The sequence below is a fragment of the Oryza glaberrima genome, chromosome 3 (assembly GCF_000147395.1).
Source record: "Oryza glaberrima chromosome 3, OglaRS2, whole genome shotgun sequence".
Lineage (NCBI taxonomy): Eukaryota > Viridiplantae > Streptophyta > Magnoliopsida > Poales > Poaceae > Oryza > Oryza glaberrima.
Window position 1 is genome coordinate 26,271,293 of NC_068328.1, and position 22,667 is coordinate 26,293,959.

At 44.4% G+C, this 22,667-nt stretch overlaps 1 protein-coding gene and 2 pseudogenes across 1 annotated transcript; 1 reads left to right on the forward strand and 2 right to left on the reverse strand.

The window, feature by feature from the left end:
* Window positions 1–6,609: 6,609 nt before the first annotated feature.
* Window positions 6,610–8,181, reverse strand: LOC127766366 (uncharacterized; annotated as a pseudogene).
* Window positions 8,182–9,401: 1,220 nt separating this feature from the next.
* LOC127765087 (uncharacterized) lies at window positions 9,402–10,915 on the reverse strand (annotated as a pseudogene).
* Window positions 10,916–12,355: 1,440 nt separating this feature from the next.
* On the forward strand, window positions 12,356–16,039 carry LOC127768302 (uncharacterized). The gene is made up of 7 exons (XM_052293850.1): window positions 12,356–12,821; window positions 12,915–12,989; window positions 13,091–13,165; window positions 13,261–13,335; window positions 13,485–13,556; window positions 15,264–15,542; window positions 15,642–16,039. Exons 1-7 carry the CDS (start codon window positions 12,635–12,637, stop codon window positions 15,878–15,880), a joined length of 1,002 nt encoding a protein of 333 aa, XP_052149810.1. The 5' UTR covers window positions 12,356–12,634; the 3' UTR covers window positions 15,881–16,039.
* The last annotated feature ends 6,628 nt before the right edge of the window (window positions 16,040–22,667 follow it).

Here is a 22,667-nt window from a genome sequence, read left to right on the forward strand (position 1 = left end):
ATATGCCTGTTTTTTGTGCTCACAAGCTGGATTCTCCTTCAAAGAGGGAGTTGTAGTAGAAAACCGAAAACGTGGACTCAATGATGACTCATCGTGAAGGCATGTTTGATACACAAAATACATACTTCCTCCGTTTTATAATGTAAGACTTTTTAACATTGTTCACATTTATAAAGATGTGAATTAATGTAAAAATTCATATGTCTAAATTAATTAACTAGGAAGTTCTGCATTGTGAAACGGATGAAGTAGTATATACGTACCTGGTGTATCTATATGGCTCCCCTGGCGGCCTGGCCTCTGAGAGTGTATGGCCTTCGTGCAATCGTGCTACTCTTTGCGCCGGTCTTCTTGCACTGTTGGATCAAAAACCAACGGCCGACATAACTCCACGTGTCCATGGATCGCCGTACAATTAAATCATCTCTGCACCAAATTCTCGTCTTGGGCCCAAATTGGCATGGGTGGAAATTTCCAACGGATAGAAATCCATCAGTTTGCCTCGCCGGAGGCACGACGATAAGATCGCTTTCATTCGTACAGTGTGGACCTCATACCGTTCAATCAATTAACAAAAGAAGAAAATAGAAAAGAAATCAATGTAGTGCAAATCCTATATACCTATGCAAATCATCCCCACTACTAGAAATTCTCTGCTTCCTGGTGCTTCCACGTCACCCTATTTTATCCCCACCGTTCGATCTCAATCAAGCGATCGATCTTCCACCTGGCTTTCCCCCATCCCGCATCGCACATCTCCTCTCCCGCATCTCGTTGCTTCGCCAGCCCCACACGCATCGACCCCTCTCTCCCGCATCGCTCCTCTCCTCTCCCGCGTCTCGCTCCGCCGCTTCCCACCACATCTCTTTGCCGCACCACGTTGACCCGAGCCCCCACCACCACATCTCTCTTAGCACCGGGTTCCGCTTCGCCTCCTCCTCCTAGCACCACTCTGCGCGCCGGTTCCGCTTTGCCTCCCCCTTCTACCGCTATCGATTCCCTCCTGGCTCCTGCCACATCTCCGGTCGTCTTTGCCGAAAATTAATTTGTTTCCCACGGTTTCTTCCTCCCCTCGAACCGTCGGCCTCCTAGCCTCCTCCACTTCAAGAAATTAGAAGGGCATTCGCCTGCTTGATCGGCTCCAAATGGGAAATAGCACGCTAAAATCGACCCGTTCGTCTACGCCCACGTCCAAATCACCTCCTGCAGCCGCAGGTAATGTCCACGTCCAATTCTCCTCCCACAGCCGCAGGTATGGTTCTTCCTGGTCTAGAACCAGATAGGTCTTCATCTGCTCATTTTTTCTTCTTATTCAGAAAAGTATTAGTCACACAATTTTGTTTGCTACTTACACTCACAGTGACACAATATCAAGTGATAGATTTGGTTTCGGTATTCTCCAGCCTATTGCGAAAGGAATTTTGGTTCCCTCTATTTGGTCAGGTATTGAAATTTACTTAATTTGTTTACTTCCTTGAATTTTTTACGAGGACTCGAAGATCAAATGTATGTAAACCTAATTACTCTAAGACTAGGTGTATTACTCTAAGCTGCACTGAACCTATCATTTGTTTTGCTTTGCCTTCAGATTGCAAGTCATTACCCTCGGCAGATTATGTACCAACACTGTAGAATCTAAGGGCTTCGGACTATGTTCACAGGATTTGCAGAAATATAATATCTATGTCCATCATAAGATACAAGCTTCATAAGAGGTAAGGCAATTTCTTTCGTAGTTCAAGTTTCTTCTCACGTGAATTATGACAATTAAGCTCAAAGGTCACACTGTGATTAGTTCAGTTACAAACTTATAAGGTATATATTCTTCTCTATTTTCCATTGTACATTCAGTCTTATAAGCTACAGTTTAGTGATTGATGTTACTTCATTCTTCAGGTCGGTGTTCTTTTGGATTGGACTATGATGGATGCTCTTTGTGATTGCAGCATTCTTCTATATTCACTCAAATTTTAGATCTAAAGGTTAGTGCAGCTACTTATCTTCGGTTGTACAGATTTTTCATTCCAAAATACTTAAAGTGGTTTCATTTTTATTAATACACACTTTGCACCCCGGATGAATGATTAAATTTCTTATCAGCCGGACTTGGATTATCAATACAATGTAGTGAAAATTAAGATGGGTAGGTATGTTAATAGCATATAGATTTGGTGCTAGCGGCAAGCACATCATGTTTTTTTTTGTCAGAGCACAAAAGAAGACCATTTACAAATAAACAGGGAGTCAAGGACATTGTTTAGGTATTTCACATTGCCCATTTGCAAATCTATTTCCATAATATTTCTGCATATTTCAAGATATTCAACCTCATCATCTTTTGTCTTTTCAGGACATGTATGTAACTACTTTGTGTGCAGGACCTCTTCAAACAAGGGAAAAATGTTATTAGAGTTATACAGCCTCGAGGGTAATGGCAAAACACATTTCACCAAGATGAAATTGGATCTTTGCTTTTATTTACCCTACCTGTTATATATGCTGCCCTTTTTTCGTACTAGAAGCCTCAAGCTTCAAACTTTGAGTGATTTAGCTCATCACTGACACTTGGATGCTAAGGATAAAGAACAATGCTATTTTTTTTGTGTTTGTGGCTTAACATAGCCTTTTCAGATTAAGACATAATTACTAGGCTTCATCTAACATGGTCTAGCTAAGATACAAGGATCAAATTTGATAAGAACCACTATGCGTTTACTTCATTTTCAAAATGCCACAACTGCGTAGGGCATAGGGTGTTTGGTTCCATGAAGTTATCAAAAATCAATTGAAGTCAGAGCCTTACTTTTTAATTGAAGTAGAATGTACAGTTCAACTATTACTTTGTCATATAAGCAGATTATTCAAATTCGCGATTGTGCTTTGTGTTTTTTTTACCAATTCTCTGTTTTTTCCTACTTAAATCAGTCAACCAATTTAATTTTTTAAGTTTATTACTATAAATTCCTGCTGCAACGCGCGGGGTATCATCTAGTTACATATACAGTGAAAACCTCAAAACTACTTCCTCTGCTTCATATTATAAGAGTTTCTAGCATTACATCTATATGAATGTGGGCAATGCTACAAAGTCGTATAATCTGAAACAGAGGTAGTATCATTGTATCTTAAAATGAACATATATGATTTGGACACATCACCAAGAGTGAAATATTTACACCTAGTAAAATTATTACTCATGGTTGAATCTTGAAGAGAAACCCCCAAAGGTCTGGCTCGCTTCACAAGATGATGGGCTAAACGATTTATGTTCGAAGGCTCACCCCTTCTAATTATTTAATATTAAGTTCCTTAAAATTCGCGTCATGGTTGAATCTAGGAGTAAAATTTTACTCTTGATAACATGACCATATCTCAAGTATCCATTTTTTAATCCAACGATAGTTTGCAGGTTTCATCACACATGTGGTTTGCACTATATATATTTATCCCGTTTATCAACGGCCTTAAGCAAAAGATCAACGTTGTTGTCAGCGGTCACTGATCAGTTGTGCTGAGGAGACAGGGCCCACAACTCCACATACAAGGTCAGGACCTATTCCAAAGGCCCAATTCATAAGGGGATACTCTACCAGGATTGGGTTTCGTTCAGGTTCTCTCGGGCAAGTTTACGTACGGTGCGCTGCGCTGGGCCTTGCTTGCTTTCTGGTTGGGCTTCCGACCAAAACCTCCCATGCAATTCCGGTCCATGATAGCCCATGACATGTCGTCCGTCGTCCGCGCGGTGCGCGCGCAGCGTGCCGTCGCGATCGCGGATACGCGATGGCATGGCATGGCATGCCACCACGCGCACGGCCTCATCTCGGTTTCTTCACTCGGACGCGGTGTTGGCTTTAATCAGCGCGCGACAGTGGATAGCTTTGCCAGTCCAAGTCAGACGTGTACCGTGTCGAGAAGTCATCATGTGATCTTTTTTAATTATTAATCCCTCCGTTTCAAAATGTTTGACACCGTTGACTTTTTAGCACATGTTTGACCATTCGTCTTATTAAAAAAATTTTGTGAAATATGTAAAACTATATGTGTACATGAAAGTATATTTAACAATGAATCAAATGATATGAAAATAATAAATAATTACTTAAATTTTTTGAATAAAACGAATGGTTAAACATGTACTAAAAAGTCAATGGTGTCAAACATTTTGAAACGGGGGAGTATTTTCTTGTCCGCAGCACTATATTATCGGTTGTCAAGGATGCTTACGTCCGCCGGATAATCGATATCGGCCTGTCTCCGTTTCTCTACTACACGGGGGCTGCTATTCTTCTCTCGACGTCCACACTCGTTGTAGTTGGAGTAGTTTATTCGTTTTTAAATATCTTTTTCAAATAATTCTTCCGTCAAATTTTAAATGTAACTATGAGTTTCTGTGTTTTATTTTTGTTGTCCGTCTTATTTAATTTTTTTTTATAATTAGTATTTTTGTTGTGATGAGATGATAAAACATGAATAATACTTTATGCGTTACTTACGTTTTTATATTTTTTTTCAATAATATTTAAATAAGACGGATGATTAAAGTTGGACACGGAAATTCATAACTGCTCTTAAAATGGGACGGATTAGTTTTTTCATTCTTAGGAGGGATTCTTCTTGAAGGAGGGAGTAGAAGAAAAATTGGTCAGAATGATGGTTCTCACTTCACCATCGTGAAGGCATGTCTCATGCACAAAACGCAGATCAGTATACGTAGTGTATCTATATAGCACTGCTCCGTGAGTCTTATGACATTCCTGCGATCGTGCTACTCTTAACGCTGGTTTTCTTGCACTGTTGGATCAAAAACCAACGGCCCACATAACTCCACGTGTCCATGGATCGCCATAGAATTCAATCATCTACTCTTTCTCCCTTCTGCCCCAAATTCCCGTGCAGGCCCCAAGTTGGCATGGATGGAAATTTCCAACGAATAGAAATCCATCAGCTTGCCTCGCCGGGGACACGACGATAAGATCAATTATCAAAAAAGAAAATAGAAAAGAAATCAATCCGTTTGCCCATTCGCACAGTGTGGACCTCCTACCGTTCAATCAATTATCAAAAGGAGAAAATAGAAAATAAAACAATCCGTTTGCCCATTTCAAGTCAATTCGAAGAAGAAGTCTTCCAAACAAAATTAAACTACACAATGATTTGCAAGACTAACACAAGGGTTTAACCCAACTTTCTCTCACCTCACCAACCTCATCTCGGAATTTCACTATTTCCATTCTCCTCCATCTACTATTAAACTAGCTACCACTAGTCATCTAAACCAGAAGCAAAGCTTCGTCAAGGCTGCATCCCAGCATTCCGGCTTGCAGGGCCATCGCCCATGGCCACGGCCGGCGAGCGGCGGGGCGCGCGCAAGTCCCGCGTCGCGGGGGCGGCCGTGCTGCGCGCTCTGCGCCGCGCCCGCGACCTCTACGTCCGGGGCGCCAGGGGCTTCGGCAAGTTCGTCGTGGCGGCGAACCCCAGGGCGGGCGTCCTCGGCCGGCCGACGTCGAGGGTGTTCGGCGTCGGCGAGCTCAACTCCGAGCAGGAGCTGCGGGAGCTCGTGCGCGGCGCCGGCGCCATGCGGGCGAGGCGCGGCGCGGCCGCGGACGCGGGAGCTGGCGGCAAGAAGGCGGAGGCTGGGGCTGGCGCGCCGGCGGCGTGGCGCGGCCGCGGGACGGCGCCGCTCGGGAGGATCGAAGAGGACGGCGCCCTCCTCGTGCATGGCACCAAGTAGCTAGACAGATGGCATAGTTGTTCCGAACAAAAGAAAGAAACGAGAATGTTTCAAATCGGTTATCAGTGATTACTACTGTACCATACTACCATATCTTCAGTGATTTGAGGTTTATACAAGGAGTTTCTTTACGTTTCTCTGTACTCATGCAGCCTGAAAGATTTTCGATCCGGGACAAACTTCTCTGTTACTATCACTTATTATAAAAAGTTTTATCGTCACTTTATTCAACAATATTAAATTTAATGAAGTTTTTACCCGTGATCCCTAGCCGGGCTGTGGCTCCACCCTATAGATGGCCATAAAACCCGAGACCCCGATGACACGGTCCGAGTTTTATTGGGCCGTGCCTTGACCATAGATAGACACGGCCCGATCAGACGTGTAGGTCGGGCTATGCCGGCCTAACTGACCTTGTCCTAAACCCCGTTGTGCCTGGGCCATGCTAGGCCGGACGGCCTATAATCCACCCCTGGATCATACTACTGATCCAAAGAGTAAATTCTATACGCACTTGGAATTGATTAACTAGAGTGCAGCGGCAAGTGATCTTTTCTTTTCGGGGTAATCCTTATTATTTGACGAAGTAAAACTAACGGTGTACTATGTCCTAGTATAATAACCGAGGGAATAAAAAAGGCCTTTGCAAATACATGCGTCATTTTTAGCAGGCACTCTCCAGCCAAAAATTAACTTTGTTCAGTACCATACTATACATGCTTCACAAATACTAACCTATACATGCATGTACACACGAGTCATGTAAAATTAAACCAAGAAAATTATCTCTTAACATGTCATCTGAAGTAACATATTTTTTCGGTTCTCCACACAAACTTACAGCACCAAAACATGCTAATTGTAAGATGATCTCCTAATTACGAGCTTTCATAATGCTCCCCTGTATCCAACACGGTCTATACATAAAAGATGCATACATGTCTTGAATATACAAATGATCATAAGGTTTTGGGAACGTACTACCCAAATTTTGAACCTTCGAGCTATTAAAATGATAGGCAAGTCCTCTTTGCATCTCTTGGTTCAGAAAGATAACTTCTTTATAGGGATGGAATCCCAAGATTGAAAGATTTCTACGGCATCGTACTTCATTTGGATTTGCAGCGTCAAGAATATATATCATCGTTATCGGAGTCCCACTCAAATTTATTTACTCGTACTACCACATCTTTCTCGATATCTTCACAATGATTTTTGTACGAGGCATTGTCATATTCATAGCAATATCTCCGGGTGATGTATTCCCTGTAAGCTTCGTAGTACTCCTCAACGCCATTTTGACTGGAATGTCCAAAGTAGTTCTTGTAGTGCAAAGTCCACGGACCATCATTTTGTATACAGATTTCCTGACACCCTAGAAGGAAACTAAGATCCTTGTCGTGCTTAAGTTCCCATGTCATCTGACCACATGACTTGTTGAGGAACGAAACACGTAGTCGATGCTCATTATCTATTAATGCATAGTGCACACCCCTCATTGATTTCCCAAGAAAATGGTTTTTATATGGAGATACTTCATTATTCATGGGTAACTTAATTACTTGGTACTTATTATCAGGCAAGGATATTATGCATTAAAACAATATGAATCATGAAACCATTGAAAAAAAATATAAAGAAAGAAGAGAAAGCAATGGTAATTAAGCACACTTGTGTTTGGAACCCCATGTTCCCAACCCCTCCCCATCGTTTTTCGTGCGCACACTTTTCAAACTGCTATTCAAAAGTTGCTTAAAAAAATCAAATTAATCCATTTTTGAAAAAAAAATAGCTAGTACTTAATTAATCATGCGCTAATGGACTACTCCGTTTTCCTTGAGGAGGGAATAGCTTCCCTAGATGCGAACACAGATATCTGTCTGGCAAAGTACAAAAGAATGATGAACTCGTACCTCATGACAAAATCTGTCTGGCAAAGTACATAAAGTGCTCCCTGCCAGTAGACTCCATTGTAACGATCATATAGATATTCTGTTGCCATGTCGGCAATTGTACCGGCAGCATCACCTTCCCGTGCAACTTAACCATCTCTCTTCCCATTGCCCAGTCCTCGATGAGAACACCTGCAGTAGGCTTTGTGATGGTGGCCATGGCATGCTCTTAACCAGAGGATATAGCTCGTAGGATTTACTACGGATCCGTGGGATTTGGAAGATCTCGTAGTGTGGTGATACGGTGGGGTCGAACACGAGATAGTTGTCAAACCGGTACAAATCCATCCAGATGTGCTGAAGTTGAGGTAGATGCCGGCGAGCGAGAGAGGGAGGAGGTCGGCACGGAGCAGGCGGCGGGTGTCGACGACAGCACGCCATGCCTTGCAGACGCAGCAGGACGCGGCGATCGAGCCAGCGTGGCGCGAGGCGCGCGAGGACGTCCGCGAGCACGTCGTCGGATAGGAGCTGCGTCACGTCGTCGTGGTGCTCCTCCATCGAATCTCTCTCTCGGCTCAAACTGCTGCTCGGTTTTTGGATGTCGTCTCGTCGGGTAATACTTGCAGGTGGTCTGTTAATCTATGGACGAGATGGCATCTGATTCCGCGTTGGTTTTGCATTCCGAGAGAAGTGAAGCGCGCGCTCTGTTCCGATTCTAGAAAGAAACGGGTGGAGTGGGAGTTTTGCCTGATACACAGAGTTTTGTTACTCCCTCCGTTTCACAATGTAAGTCATTCTAACATTTCTCACATTCATATTGATGTTAATGAATCTAGACATATATATATATATATATCTATATAGATTCATTAACCTCAATATGAATTTGAAAAATGCTATAATGACTTACATTGTGAAACGGAAGGAGTACATGTTTTGATGTCATAGTTGTTAAAAGAAAAAGAAAAGAAAAGAAAATACATTTCAAATCGATTATCAATTATTACTACCTTTTATCTTCAGTGATTGGAGGTAATTCTACGATATTGAAAATATACGATTTTCTTAATTTAGTTGGGAAAGTCTAATTTGTTGCTAGTATTGGTATGAGAAAGAAAGGACAAAAGAACCCATCTAAACAAAAGACCCTATCCACATTTGAAATTTATGAACTAGAGTGAATCGGCAAGCAATTTTTTTTCCAAGGCAATCCTAATTATTTGACAAAGTAAGTAAATGATATATACTCCCTCCGTATCAAAATATAAGCATCTTTAGACTCTGACATGGTCTCCAACCAACAATATCTATAAAATAAGATGTTTTAAATAAAAAAGAGTTGCATATTAATATAATAGTTTGTTTAATGATAAATCTAATAACATCAGTTATACATGATTGATCTTTTTTACTTTTTTGCTATTAATAGTCAAAGTTAAAAATGTTTGACTTGTCACTATTCTAAAAATATTTATATTTTAAAACGGATGGAATACTATGTTCTGGAATTATAATAAAAAAAAGTCCTTTGCAAATACATGCGCCATTTTCTAGCAGGCACGCTCCAGTCAAACATCAACTTTGGTCGGTACCATATATGCTTCACAAATAAAACCTATACATGTATACATAATGTCATGTACAATTAATCGAGATAATTGTCTCTTAACATCTCATTTGAAGATAGCATATTTATTTAGGTCGCCACACAACTTACACCACCAACACATGCTAAATTGTAAGACAATCTCCTAATTACATGCTTTCATAGTTCTCCCCTAGATCCAACACGGTGTATATATAAAAGATGAATACATGCCTTGAATATACAAATCATCATAAGGTTTTGGGAACGTACTACCTAGATTTTGAACTTTCGAGCTATTAAAATGATAGGCAAGTCCTCTTTCCCTCTTTTGGTTCAGAAAAATAACTTCTTTATAAGGATGGAATCCCAAAATTGAAAGATATCCATGGCATTCTCCTTCGTTTGGATTTGCAGTGTCAAGAATGTCATCATTGTCGGAGTCCCACTCAAAATTATTTACTCGTACTACCACATCTTTCTTGATATCTTCGCAGTGATTTTTGTACCAGACACTCTCATATTCATGGTGATATTTTCTAACAATGTGTTTCTTGTGAGCTTCATAATAGTTGTCCATGTCATTTTGTCTGGGATATCCAAAGTAGTTGTGGTATTGCAAAGTCCACGGACCATCATTTTGTGTACAGATTTCCTGACACCTTAGAAGGAAACTAAGATCATTGTCATGCTTCAGTTCCCATGTCATCTGACCATATAACTCATTGAGGAACCAAACCCGTAGTCGGTGCTCATTATCGATTAATGCATAGTGCACACCCCTCATTGATCTTCCGAGAAAATGGTTTTTATATTGACATACTTCAGTATTCATTGATAACTTAATTACTTGGTACTTGTTATCAGACAAGGATATTCTGCATTAGAAAAAAAAACAATATATGGGTTATAAAACCATTGAAAAAAATAAAGAAAGAAGATAGAGCAATTTAAGCACACTAAAAGAATGATGACCTCGTACCTCATGACAAAATCTGCCTGGCAACGTACATAAAGTGCCCCATGCCAATAGACTCCATTATAATGATCAAATGGAAAAGCCAATGCCATGTCAGTAACTGTGCCGGTAGCCGCACCGTCTCGTACAAACAATCTCTCTCCCCATTGCCTAGTCCTTGATGAGAACACTTGCAACACGCACAGTGAGGGTGGCCATTGCAAGCTCTTAAGCATAGGATCTAGCACGCGAAATCCTGTACTAGGAACTCGTGGGACTTTGAAGATCTCATAGTGTGTTGATATGGTAGGGTCGAACATGAGATAGCTGTCGAACTGGTAGAAGTCCTTCATCTAGACGGGCTGAGGTGGGGTAGGAGGAGAAGGCACCCACTGTCGGGTAGCAGGGTTAGCCACGCCGGACTTTAGCAGAAGGAGTCCGTTGCAATGATCCTCGACTAGGTTGTCGTTGGGCGTGTAGTCGGTGAACATGCCAGAGATGGCGGGGCGTGTGGAGCTGGGACGGGATAGGAACACCGAACAGTGCATCTCGTGGAAGTTGATGTAGATGTCGGCGAGCGAGAGAGGGAGGAGGTCGGCTCGCAGCAGGCGGCGGGTGTCGATGACGGCGCGCCATGCCTTGCAGACGCAGCGGGACGCGGCGAGCCAGCACGGGGCAAGGCGGGCGAGGACGCCCGCGAGCACGTCGTCCGGGAGGAGCTGCGGCGTCACGTCGTGGTGCTCCTCCATGGAATCTCTCTCTGTTCAATTAATTCGTTGCTCGAAAGGTTTTTGGGTGCGTGTACGTACGCGTACCTCCTACCTGTGGGCGGTCTGTTAATCTATGGACGAGAGATGGCATCCGATTCCGTGTTGGTTTACCACGCACTCCGAGTAAAGCGCGCGCTGGGCGCTGGAGTGGGAGTTTTGCCTGATACATACGGAGTCGATCGAGGGATTCTTATCGGTTGGACTTGGGACGCGAATCCGTTCTGCTCCCAGACTCGGGCACAAGACCACTGCAATACTAACACCCAGCGTGAACAAGCCAACAAAAGATTGGACGCGCCGTCGATACCAATGGACGAGCCATGAGCAGGCGGCCACCGCGACAGGTTCGGTGTTGGCGCGCGAGCTCAATTCCGAGCAGGAGCTCGTACGTGCGCTTCATGGCGCGCCGGCTGCATGCTCGGGAGGATCGACGAGGACGTACGGCGCCCTCGTGCATCCCACCACCAAGCACGTACATAGTCCGCGGCGAGAGCGTGGTTTTGGAGTCGGAGCGCGCACAGGGCGGTTTGCACTGCGCCAATGGATCGAATGTCTGGATGGATGCATTGCATTTCTAGTTTTTTTTTTTTCCCTTTGGGTGGGGGGATTACTGATGGTATACTGTGGAGTAGTTGTTAAGAACAAAAAGACGAAAAACTCGTCACACTCCCACCACCCGGGCACCCGCCATCTGCGCCGTCGTACTATACGCCTTTCGCTGAGAGAGAGATGTGTGTCTCTGCGGCCACAAAGGCTGCCCCTCCTGTGCCGATCCTGCCTCCTATCATGCACAGCTGCTCGGCAACCCGTCCTGAAAACTAGCTGCTGCTTTTCACTTGTTCGTGAATCGTGACCAATGCAACAGCTAAGAGAATGAACTAGCTCGTTCTCGTCCCTACTCTACAATTATCTATGTGACTGTGTAGGAGGAAACGGGCGATGGAGAAACCGGATTCCTGGATGCCAACCAGACAATTAGACAAACATGCCGCTGCTGCACGAGATATGGATCGAGCTGCTAAACGCATGCCCCTGCCGAGTGACCAGCTAGGGTTTCTCCTGAGAGTCGTTCTGGCTTCGTTACACGGTACGTTAGAGGCAACTGTTTTGATCGTGCAGTTTTCTTGAGCCACTTAATGGCTTCCCCGAATTAAATGGTTTAACTATATATTTTCACCACATTCCGCAAAAGACACTGCCTGAAACACAAAAGTCCGTTGTATTGCAAACATTGCAGATAGAGACAGACAAAGATATGATCCAGCTGCAGGACCAATGAGATGGTAGCTAGAAGAACACAAAAGCACGCAAACATAGAGACAAATGGCATGCCATGCCACACCATAAGGGATGAAAAGAGTTTTCCCTACAGGGGAGAGAGATAGAGAGCGCAAAAGAAGACTTTTCCCAGCCTTCCCGTCCTCGCTGCTGCTGGTGTTGATTGCACCAAATGGGAAATGGAAGGCATGCCTAGACTTCGGATTTGACCGTGCCACGCTACGAGAACGAGTACCAGGGCACGAGACAAGCAGATGAAACGATCCAACGAGAAAACGAAGATACACCTAGACGAAAAAGATCACTCTAAGAGAATATCCCCCCCGCGCTGCCTGTCATCCTGCCGACCACTTCCCGGCGGCGGCTTGCGAGCCTGCTGCGCTCGCAACCCAGGTCGCTGCTCCGTGCGTAGCGGTCGGGATGCCAACGCCCACGTGCTGCCGGCCGTTGGTTTCCGTCGTCGACCTTGGCGGCGGTTTTCACTGCCTCTGCCGCGTGGCCGCCGAGCCGGAGGTCGTCCTCGTCGGGCTCAACGCCACTCACCTCGCCGCCCTCTACGTTTCCTGCGGCGGCCTCCACGCCGGCGATCTTCCCGCAGCTTGCAAAGGTGACCCAGTGTCTTCCTAGATCTTTCCATCCCTATCTATATACAACACTCTTAATAATTAATTACTCGTGCGTGTCGTGTCGGATGCTGCAGGTGCCATCGCCGTCGCCGCCCAGGAGCACCCCCTCGCCGTTGCATGCTCGGTGCTTCGGGCAGCTGCCTTACCGGGTACCGATTCATCAGCCCCTCATCTCTTTTTTCTTTCTCATCTTGTGTATCTTGGATTTCATCATATATACCTCCCTCTTACCCTTGTCGGATCGATGCAGGTGCCATCGCCGTCGCCCCCCAGGACCACTCCCTCGCCGTTGCACCACCGGAGCATCACGCAGCTGCGTTACCAGGTATCTCTCTGTTTTCTTTACTATTCTGTTTCTTGTGTATCTCTCTTTTCTTTCTTTCTTTCTTCTCTTAGCTTTCATACCCGTGTCGGATGCAGGTGCCACCCAGAACCACTCTCTCGCCCTCGCCGTCGCAGTCGCACGCCCGGAGCATCATGCACCTGTCTTTCCGGGTAACGATCCAGCTGTTTCCTTTCTTCTGTCGTCGCTGTTGAAAGATTTTTCTTTTTTTTTTTGAAACAATGTCCGATCCGTCCTCATTGTTTTCTTAGATTTGGAGTTTATACCATGATTCTTACCCTTTCTTTTCGGATCGATGCAGGTGCCATCGCTGCTCAGGATCAGCACTCCTTTGCTGTCGCACGCCCGGATCATCAGGCAGCTGTGTACCCGGGTACGTATTATGCGCTTATGCCCTCCCTCAACGTACTCACTCTGTCTTCTTTCTCTGTTAGGCATATACTACCAGGTGTTAGTTTTACTGTACTTCTTTTAAGTTAGGATGTGTTTAGTTCACGTTAAAATTGGAAGTTTGGTTGAAATTGGAACGATGTGACGGAAAAGTTAGAAGTTTGTATGTGTAGGAAAGTTTTGATGTGATGAAAAAGTTTACTCGTTGTATTGCATATTCTTATTTATCATCTTGGTCGATTCTTCATTGGACTAATCCCTTACTTATACACACAAATAAGTGCGTTAGTCCCTTAATATTTTTATTAATTCAGCAAAACTCACTGGGACATATAGATGCTCTTTCAATTAGCTTTTTTAGTAGTGCCCCTAACACAAAAAACGGAGCGATGAATTAGCGTTTGATTAATTAATCATTAGCTTAAGAAGCATTATACTAAAGTCTTCGAATTCCAAGTAAATATAACATGGCATTAGAATATTTGAAGTAGAAAATTATAAATTAAAAACGGTTGTATTTCTGAGTAATGTTATTTGTGTTCCAAAGTTTTTTTTTCTTTTTGAGTCATGCGGTTTCCTTACAATGTTCCAATGATAAAAAAGAAGAGGGCTTGAGCCAAACTTCTATTCCAAAGTGGCTGTTGGCCTCTGTGTGTGTCTGTGTGAGAGAGAGAGTAGAGGGAGGGGGGGGGGGGGGGGGGGGGTTGAACAAGCGTAGTATATTCATATGAATACCGATTTAAAGCTTTAACTCAACCTTTTCCTTTTTCTTTTGGAATATATCGTACCACCAGTCCGCCACTACTTTGATTTTTGTCAGTGGTTGATAGCTGTATTTTGCCATCTTGTGCCCAGGACTGGAGGTCTTGAGTTTGACTCGTGTCGTACTGCACCCAAATTTGGTTTTTGGGCTTTGTGTTTAAATATCTCCCGCCGTTAGGATTACTTTTTTGCTAGTAATTTCTGAATAAAAGACTTGTCCAATTAGAGTTCTGATTGAAAAGTTAGTTCTGGTCTTGGAGTTCTAGGTACAATGTGCTATGTGCCTATGTTCGTATGGAGATTGGAAATCCTACCTCCGGCACATAAAATAGAGTGGCAAATTAATGTGTGATTAGTATCATCTTAAAAACTTGAAAAGTGGATGAATAAAATTTTCTTTCTAAAAGCAACTTTAATATATAACTTTTTTTGCAAAAATAAACACAACTTTCAGCACTTCTTGAAGCGTTTGCGTGGAAAACGAGGAAGTAGAAATTAGGAAAGCATAGTATAGAATGCAACCTTAAGCAAGCACGAATCTCCATAAAAATATTATGGGTTAAAAGACCGACTACAATGGTTTTGCTAGGATTCTTAAAATATCGGAATAGCTAAAAAACTCAACTTCCCTTCTTTTTCCCTTCGCCGTCTTGGCCACTTAATTTGCTGCCGTGTCACAGTCGCCGTGACGCGGTGCCGCCTGAAGGGTGAATCGCCGCATCCGCTTCTCATGATGGCCGCCGCCTCGCCGGCCACCGCTTCTAGGTCTCTAGACCCCTCCCTCCGTGCCCGTTTGTCTTGTTGATCCTTTGCAAGATTGTGTCTTTGTTAGTTGAAAAGCATGCTTTTTGCTTCTTTTTTTTTTTTGCTGTTTAAACCACTTGTTTACTAAAATTAGATTGTGTTGCCTCGTCTTTCCCTCCCCCAGCACAGGGTGAGGATTACCCGGAGGATCAGACTTGTGAAGCAAACAAGCTGGCATCACAGTTAATTGATTCTTGCGGGAATGGGTCTTCTCCTGATGTTAGGTGCTGCGAGACAATTGTAGTGGTAGTTGGTCTACCCAATTGTCTTTGCCTGGTGTCTCTGCGCCCCAAGATTAAGGAGTCCCAGTTTTCTGCTTTTACTTTGATCACCTCTTACCGAGCATGTGGAGGTCTCCGTGCCGTCAAACAGAAGGATGCAGCCCTGTGCTACGGCTTCAATGGTTAGAATGTTTCTGTCGTTCTCTAATCAATAAAATTTCAAATGATGCGTTCTTTTGCATGCTAGCTAGTACTAAATTGGTACTGTTTTTCGTGTGCAGAAACAGAGGATGAGCAGCCAAATCTTCCGCCTCCGGCTGGGAATGGCGTTGGCACAGCCACAGTGAAGCAGCCTAAGGTGATACTTGATCCCGTGGACAACTTCAGCAACTGGGATCGGTACATTATGGCAATCTTGGAGGTGGCGACTGGAGTTCAGATCGTGTACGCGCTTTTTCGAGAGGTAGTAAATCGCTTGCCGACCATCCTTGCACGGAATAATAATCCTCGTCAAGTGTAAGGGGTCAATGGTCGATCCATGTATCTCTCAATTGTAGCTGTTGCCTGATGCATCTGAGTTAATCGTAGGTAGCAGCTACATATGTATCCCTGTTTATGTATCTTGGATCCCTGAACTTGAATCTGGTACTTATTCGTTGAATGACTGTATTAAGCAATACGCAGAGCGTGATATTGTTCCTTTTCTTCTCTGCCATTCGCTGTTCAGATGGCACCACCTTACATCTTTGCAGTACTCAGCTGTCCACACAAACGATTACTACTTGATTACTATGCGTCGAAGGTGGTGGCCTATGAAGCCAGCTAGAGTTGGAAGGTGTTGACTACTACAAGTCTCTACCACTGATTTCAAGGAAACATTAGTTATGGAAAAGTAACGTAATAATCGACTATGCTGTTGGAAAATAAACATTAAAAGGTGGACCGCTAAGTTAAAAATTGAACTTAAAAATGCCATTGGTTGAAGTAGAAGCGACTGATTTTATTGGGAAATAAATCCACTTTAGGTCTCTCAACTAGCATGCGCCAGCTCAATTGGGCCGAATAGAGGTATTCCCTGTTACATTTATATGAACAAGGAGTGAATGGCAAAAATATAAAAATCATTATCAACTCTAGCTACTGTGTTGCCAGTGCAACGAGGCAAATTACAAACAAAATACATGCTACTATACATGATCATTACTCATAAGCAATTATATCACCAAGCCATGTCCACAACGACTAGGGACTAGGGAGATGTGTGATATCCTTATTATCCGTACATAGTCATAGAATATATAGCTTTTAGTTGAGGGTCCCTTTGAATCACAGGAATTAAAAAACAGAGGAATAGGAAAAACATATGATTCTGACAAGAATGTAAGTGTAAAACAGGATTGCAAAACATAGGAAAAACGTAGAAATGACTGTTTGATTGGACCACAGGAAAAACACAGGAATTTGAGGAGAGATAAAGACTCAAATGATTTTTTCCATGAGGTTCTACCTCTTGCTAAAATTCCTCCAAAACTTGTATGGGAAGAGGCATTCCATAGGAATTTCATAGGATTCTATAAAGTCCATTCCTTTGATTCAAAGGGCTTTGTAGGAAAAATTCCTATAGAAATGAAATCCTCTAAAATTCCTATGAAATTCCTTTGAATCAAAGGGGGCCTCAATCTTATCTGTCCATGACAAACTATTCGAGCTCACCCCCTGTAAGATGAGGACACAAATGATGGGGACCGATGCCAAGTAATGGCACGATTATTTTCGATGAATTTTCTGCACTAAGTAAGAAATGTCAAAGTCAGTATTACACATCAAGAAGTGATAATACCATATGCTAATAATGCATTGCAAATAAAAATGATATCAATGAATAGCTATAACAGAACTGAAAGAACAAATTCATGATACAAATCATCAAGCATACGCCTTTAGCCTTTTGCAGCCCGAAAAGAATCCCTTTGGCTATCAACTATTATCAAGCACACCATATAACAGCATCAAAAGGGATAAAAAATTGGACCAACGAAATGGCTGCAAAGTGGAAAAGGGGATAACAAATTAAAATATGCTTTTTTTTAATCTCCAAAGGCACAGGCGGTCCTAAACGAAGAACAACACCATCTAAATTTCATGATACCCTAAGTATAAAAAGGTATCTAAGTTATAACCTTACAATTTTCACGAACAGCAAAAGTGATTTGGCCTTCCATTCCTGGAAGTACAATGTGTGCAACATTGATCGAGCAACTGGCAATAAGGAAGAGAGAGAAATCAAGGCAAGAAAAATATTTGTTACTACCTTACTGGTAAGGAATATTTTCTGCTGGCAGTCGTGCAGAATTGTAGTGCTGATTTTATGTACCGATGAGATTCTCTTTTTTTCTAAGTTGCTAAATAAACATGTTTTCATCTAGACCAGCATGGTTCGTGCTAGCATATTATAAGGGATATGTTTCTCAAGTTGCAGTTGTTATGTACCATGCAAAATTAATTTCACTCAATCAAACAACCCTAAGGGACACTGATTTGATTAAGGTAATGAACAACCAAAAATGTGCGTGGATTGGAGAAGAGGATGGTCGATTTTAATTACCTTGGGGCTGGAAGAATCTGAGAGCGAACTTGTTGTGCTCCAAGATCGGCTTCTGGTCATCGATGAGCGGCCAGTCCACCATGAGTGTGTCAGTGGCATGCAAGCGCAGTCAAATGAGATAAAGTACATAAACTTCTTTTTTCAGAACCAGATTCGCATTCTTGAATGCAAGAAGGCGCTGCTAGAAGAACAGGAATCGTTCATCGTACAGGTTGTCATGACAAACCATCAGAACATATATCAAGGAAGTTTACCAATTGAAAATTATATTCAGAAGCCTAGCAGGGAAGAAGACATTGTATTCACGGACATTATTCATCGTGATAACAAAATCTGATCAGCTAAAATATTCAAAATTGACAAAAAAAACTATTTTCTTGTCTTCCCTAACCTGATCATTAGTTTTTGGCAAATGAAATTGACAACATAAATATTCCTACTCAAAGGAGCCTTTATATTTCTATGCATGTGTGTTTTATTGTTGTGGAGTGTGGATGAATATAAAGAGCTGTTAAGTTTCTTAGAACTGGCATTTGGAAAAAAAAAACATATCCTAGCTATATGTTTAGTATGACACCAAGAAAATGGAAAACAAAAACAAAGCACTATGGTAATGATCTATGGTAGCAGCTAAGAACCCTGGATATCATGTTATCTGACCTTAATATGCTCTATGGTTTGCCAGGTGATGGTAAAAAGTATATCTTTTAAAACTAATGACAATACAATGCATGTCATTGATATACTCATGTCTCGTGTTAAGTGATAGTATCTTGAACGGATGGGTTAAATAAATTGATAGGCTAATTGGCAACTTGGCATGAAATGAAGTAATGAACTGGAGAGAAATGTAAGCAACATAAAGAAGAGGTAAGTTTATATATAATAGCCACCGGTGCTACAGTACAAAATCATCCGTTGTGGCATGTTATTTTTAGATATCCTAACAATGCCATGATATTCGGCAAGAGGGATAGCTATTTTTGTTCAGAGCTTGGCTTCAGGATTCATCACGACAATTGATTTTTGCTCTACCTAACCCGAATATGCAATCTGTAACCAAGTTATTTTTTGAATGGTAGAGACAAGTTAAATTCTAATTGTGCTCAAAAAAAAAATTGCAGTGCGGCACATCTAAAGAGGGGGAAATGATAGAACTGAAAAGCATTTCAAAATATTCAGGGCATTCGCCATCATCGGGTAAAATCCATCAAACAAAAACAACAACACAATGTTTAGCCCGCACATCTCAAGTCTCAACCATCTAATTGGAAGCAAAACAAACGCAATGTACGATTCAAGGTGACCTCAGGCGTGCAGATCGTTCGGTCTGGGCCTCCATGGAAACCAGCTCCTGTTGCTCTGTTGCTGTTGCCTGTTGGCGCTCTTTCTGGTGCGGCCGGGTCTGCAGGGTGAAGTTGGGCTTCGCGTTGAGCCTGATGCCGAGAATGACGACGGTGAGGAAGGAGGTGAGGTAGCAGGGAAGCTCCCAGTCTACCCACTTGCGGAACTCCCCTGCCGACGACGACGGCCGCTTGAAGAGAGCCAGGGGGTCAACCACCCGACCCATGCCCTTTGTCGTGCCTGCTGCAGATGCGCGCCGCGCCACACAACCGAGCTCGCAATATCCATGCTCCTTCGCCGGCGCAGGCGCGTTCGCAGATGAAGTGAAGAGGGAGGTTCTGTGGGCTAGGGTTTTTAGGGATGGGAATTGGCGAGGTGCGGCGGTGGCCAACGTCGGAGGCGATTCGCGAATCGACGGAGAAGGGGCGAGAGGAGGAGAGAATTTCCCTAGAATGAATGCTAACTTTTTCACTAAACACCCTTGGAAGATCAAATTTTGCAGTTACGTCCTTTGAACCATCTCTACCGTTGATTCATAATCCAACAGATGCGGGTGCGAACCAAGCCTTGGAATAGCACGCGGCCACATGGCGTGTTTCAAAGATATGTAAACTTTGCTCACTACAAAAAAAATCGATTTTTCATGGTGTTTACCTATTTTTTTCTCTGGCGGCTATAAGCAAAAACCGCTAGCGAAAATTTGACGAGGGATGAGGTGTTAAGAACCGCCAGCAAAAAACCATTTTCACTGGCGGCCGGGTTAAGAGGACCGCTTGCAAAAATAGAGGTCTTTTTACAAGTGGTCCTCTTAAGTGATCGCCAGCGAAAGTTTTTCGCTATACTAAAACACCAAGTGCGCACGGACTCTTCTTATCCACTCACTCCATCTTATCCTATTCTCCTCACCCCACCTCCATCTTATCCACTCATGCCCGCGCCTTCCCTGCTCTCGGCTGCCATGGAGAAGAAGACAGCGGACAAGGCAACTGCAGCGACGGCGGACAAGGCGACTGCGGAGACGGCGATGACCGGCCTTCTCCTCTCCTTGGCGGCGTTCGCCACGCGGAAAGCTCGGGGCCGGAACCACCGCCGCCAACGACCGGGGAGGCCGGATCTGCCGCCGCCGACGACGGGGGAGGCTGGATCCGCCGCCGCCACCGCCGACGGGAGTGGTCGGATCCGCCGCCGACGCCGACGGGGGTGGCCGGATCTGCCACCATGAGGCCTTGGCAGCTAGGGCTGGACAAAAAGCTCGTGGCTCGTTAGCTCGCTCGGCTTGTGACTAGCTTGGCTTGACTCGACTCGGCTCGTTACATTTTCTTAATGAGCCGAGCTGGCATCTCAGCTCGTTACACATAACGAGCCAGCTCGAGCTAGCTCATGAGCTCAAACGAGCTGAGGGCAAGTAACAGGCCAGTGGCCCAACCAGCCGGTGCAGTCCATTTTCCACCAAGCCGTCTCAAAATATTAACCCTAGATGACACCCAGTCCTCCTCTCACCCTCCTAGCCACACAAGCGGCGGCAGCGGAGACGAATCTCGTGCGCCCATCCCCTTTTTTTCCTTCCTTGCTCTCTACCGCCGTAGCAAACCGGCAGCAAATCCACTCTGCATTTTGTGGTATCTATTCTATGGTGCGTCGTGGCTGCACGACTATGCTGGCACTCGTGAAATCCGTTTGGAGAATGCGCCATGGCATCATTCGCGGAGTCCGCGACGGACAGGAAGGCAAAGCCCAGGCATCAGAGCATCAAAGCAGCACCTGGATGGATGGTTCACAAGTAAAAATCGTCTTCCTAATCACCGAGAGATTGGTTCTTAGTGAGTTAGTGTTCTTCATGTGTTTGCTTTGTTTTGTGGCTGCTCTAAATTCCGCCAGCGAAAACCTAAAATGGCCGCGTCACGAAAAATGGTTTACGTAGTAGTGGCTTCGAGGTTTAGCCATGTGGCCCAATGAGATGGTAGTGTTTGCACCCTGAAATCGGTATTCTAGATGTTGGATTTTGAATCGCGTCCCTAAACCGCAATACCAAATATTACACGTTTCTCAAATTACAATACCGGCGTACCAATGTACATGAGGTCCTAGGCACTACTGTCCGGTTTTAGCTAGCATGATGGTTGAGTCAACGTGAAACCCACCTGAGCCCCACGAGTAAGCTCCCTCCCCCTCCCCTCTCTCCCTCCCAATGTTCCTCGTCCTCATTCCCCTCTACCTCTCTTCCCAGCCTCCAAGGCAGTGGGCTGGCAGTCAATAGGGAGAGGGGTAGCTGAGCTCCATCATCTCATCGCGAGCCACAATAGAGCACCCAGTCGTTGGTGACAAAGAAGACAGGGTTCCCAGCGAGACAAGGCGGCACGACAGGAAGAACCGGTCAAAGAGTGGGACGAGCATGGCGAAGTACGCGAGAAGGAGCACCCTGTTGGGGTCAGTCGGACTCGGCCCCAGGACCACGACCATGGCCACACCGGATGCCCTGAGGTGCAACAACACATGATTTAATTTGCAGCGACGACATTGATGGGCAGGCTGAACCCAAACGGAGACTGACGCATGTCTGCTAGTCATGGAACCCAGGCATGGACGGGAGCCCCATGGAGAACACCGCCCGTAGATCATAGATCGGGCGGGAACGTGAATCCCATCTTGGTCTCGGTGCACAGTTGCTCTGTGTCAGACAGCCCCGGGAGCACAGCCATGCGACAGCACTACGCTCGCCAGCGCGTGGAACGAGTGGAGCCCATGGTGCGGTGAGGCCGACATCGACAAGGGCCTCGCCACGACATGCATGGACAACCGCCGAAGCTCTGCCAGGGACAAACCGGCCATTTGACAGTCCGCGTCCACCATTGCCACTGTCTCCATATGTCGATCGTCCCTAGAAAGTGGACTAGTAAGCTTCGACAATGGCTATGGTGGCGAGGGGGCGTGGTGAGTGGAGAAGAAAGGCATCGCCCTTGAGACTAGGAAGAGAGGGAGAAGGGGAAAGAGGAAGAGGAACGCTGGGAAGGGAGAGATGGGAGGAGAAGGAAGCTGACATGTGTGGGGCTCACGAAAGTCCCACGCTAACTCAGGCGCCACGTCAACCAAAACTGAGGACTATACTTTCTAGGACCTTGGGTACACCAGTATTATGAGTTGAGGGACGTTAAAGACGAGGAATGTAAAGTGAACTTATTCGGATGCAATTTAATTTTTTTTTGTAAGGGTTGGTTCATTCATATTCCAAACATCCCTTTTTGAGCTCAACAAGATTAATCCTTTCGGCCTGTATATTCCACCGGTTTTGGGAAAAAGCCAGCCATTCATAGCGGGGCCGCCGATGCTTATGCCTATGATCCAGGTCAGCGCAAAGGTT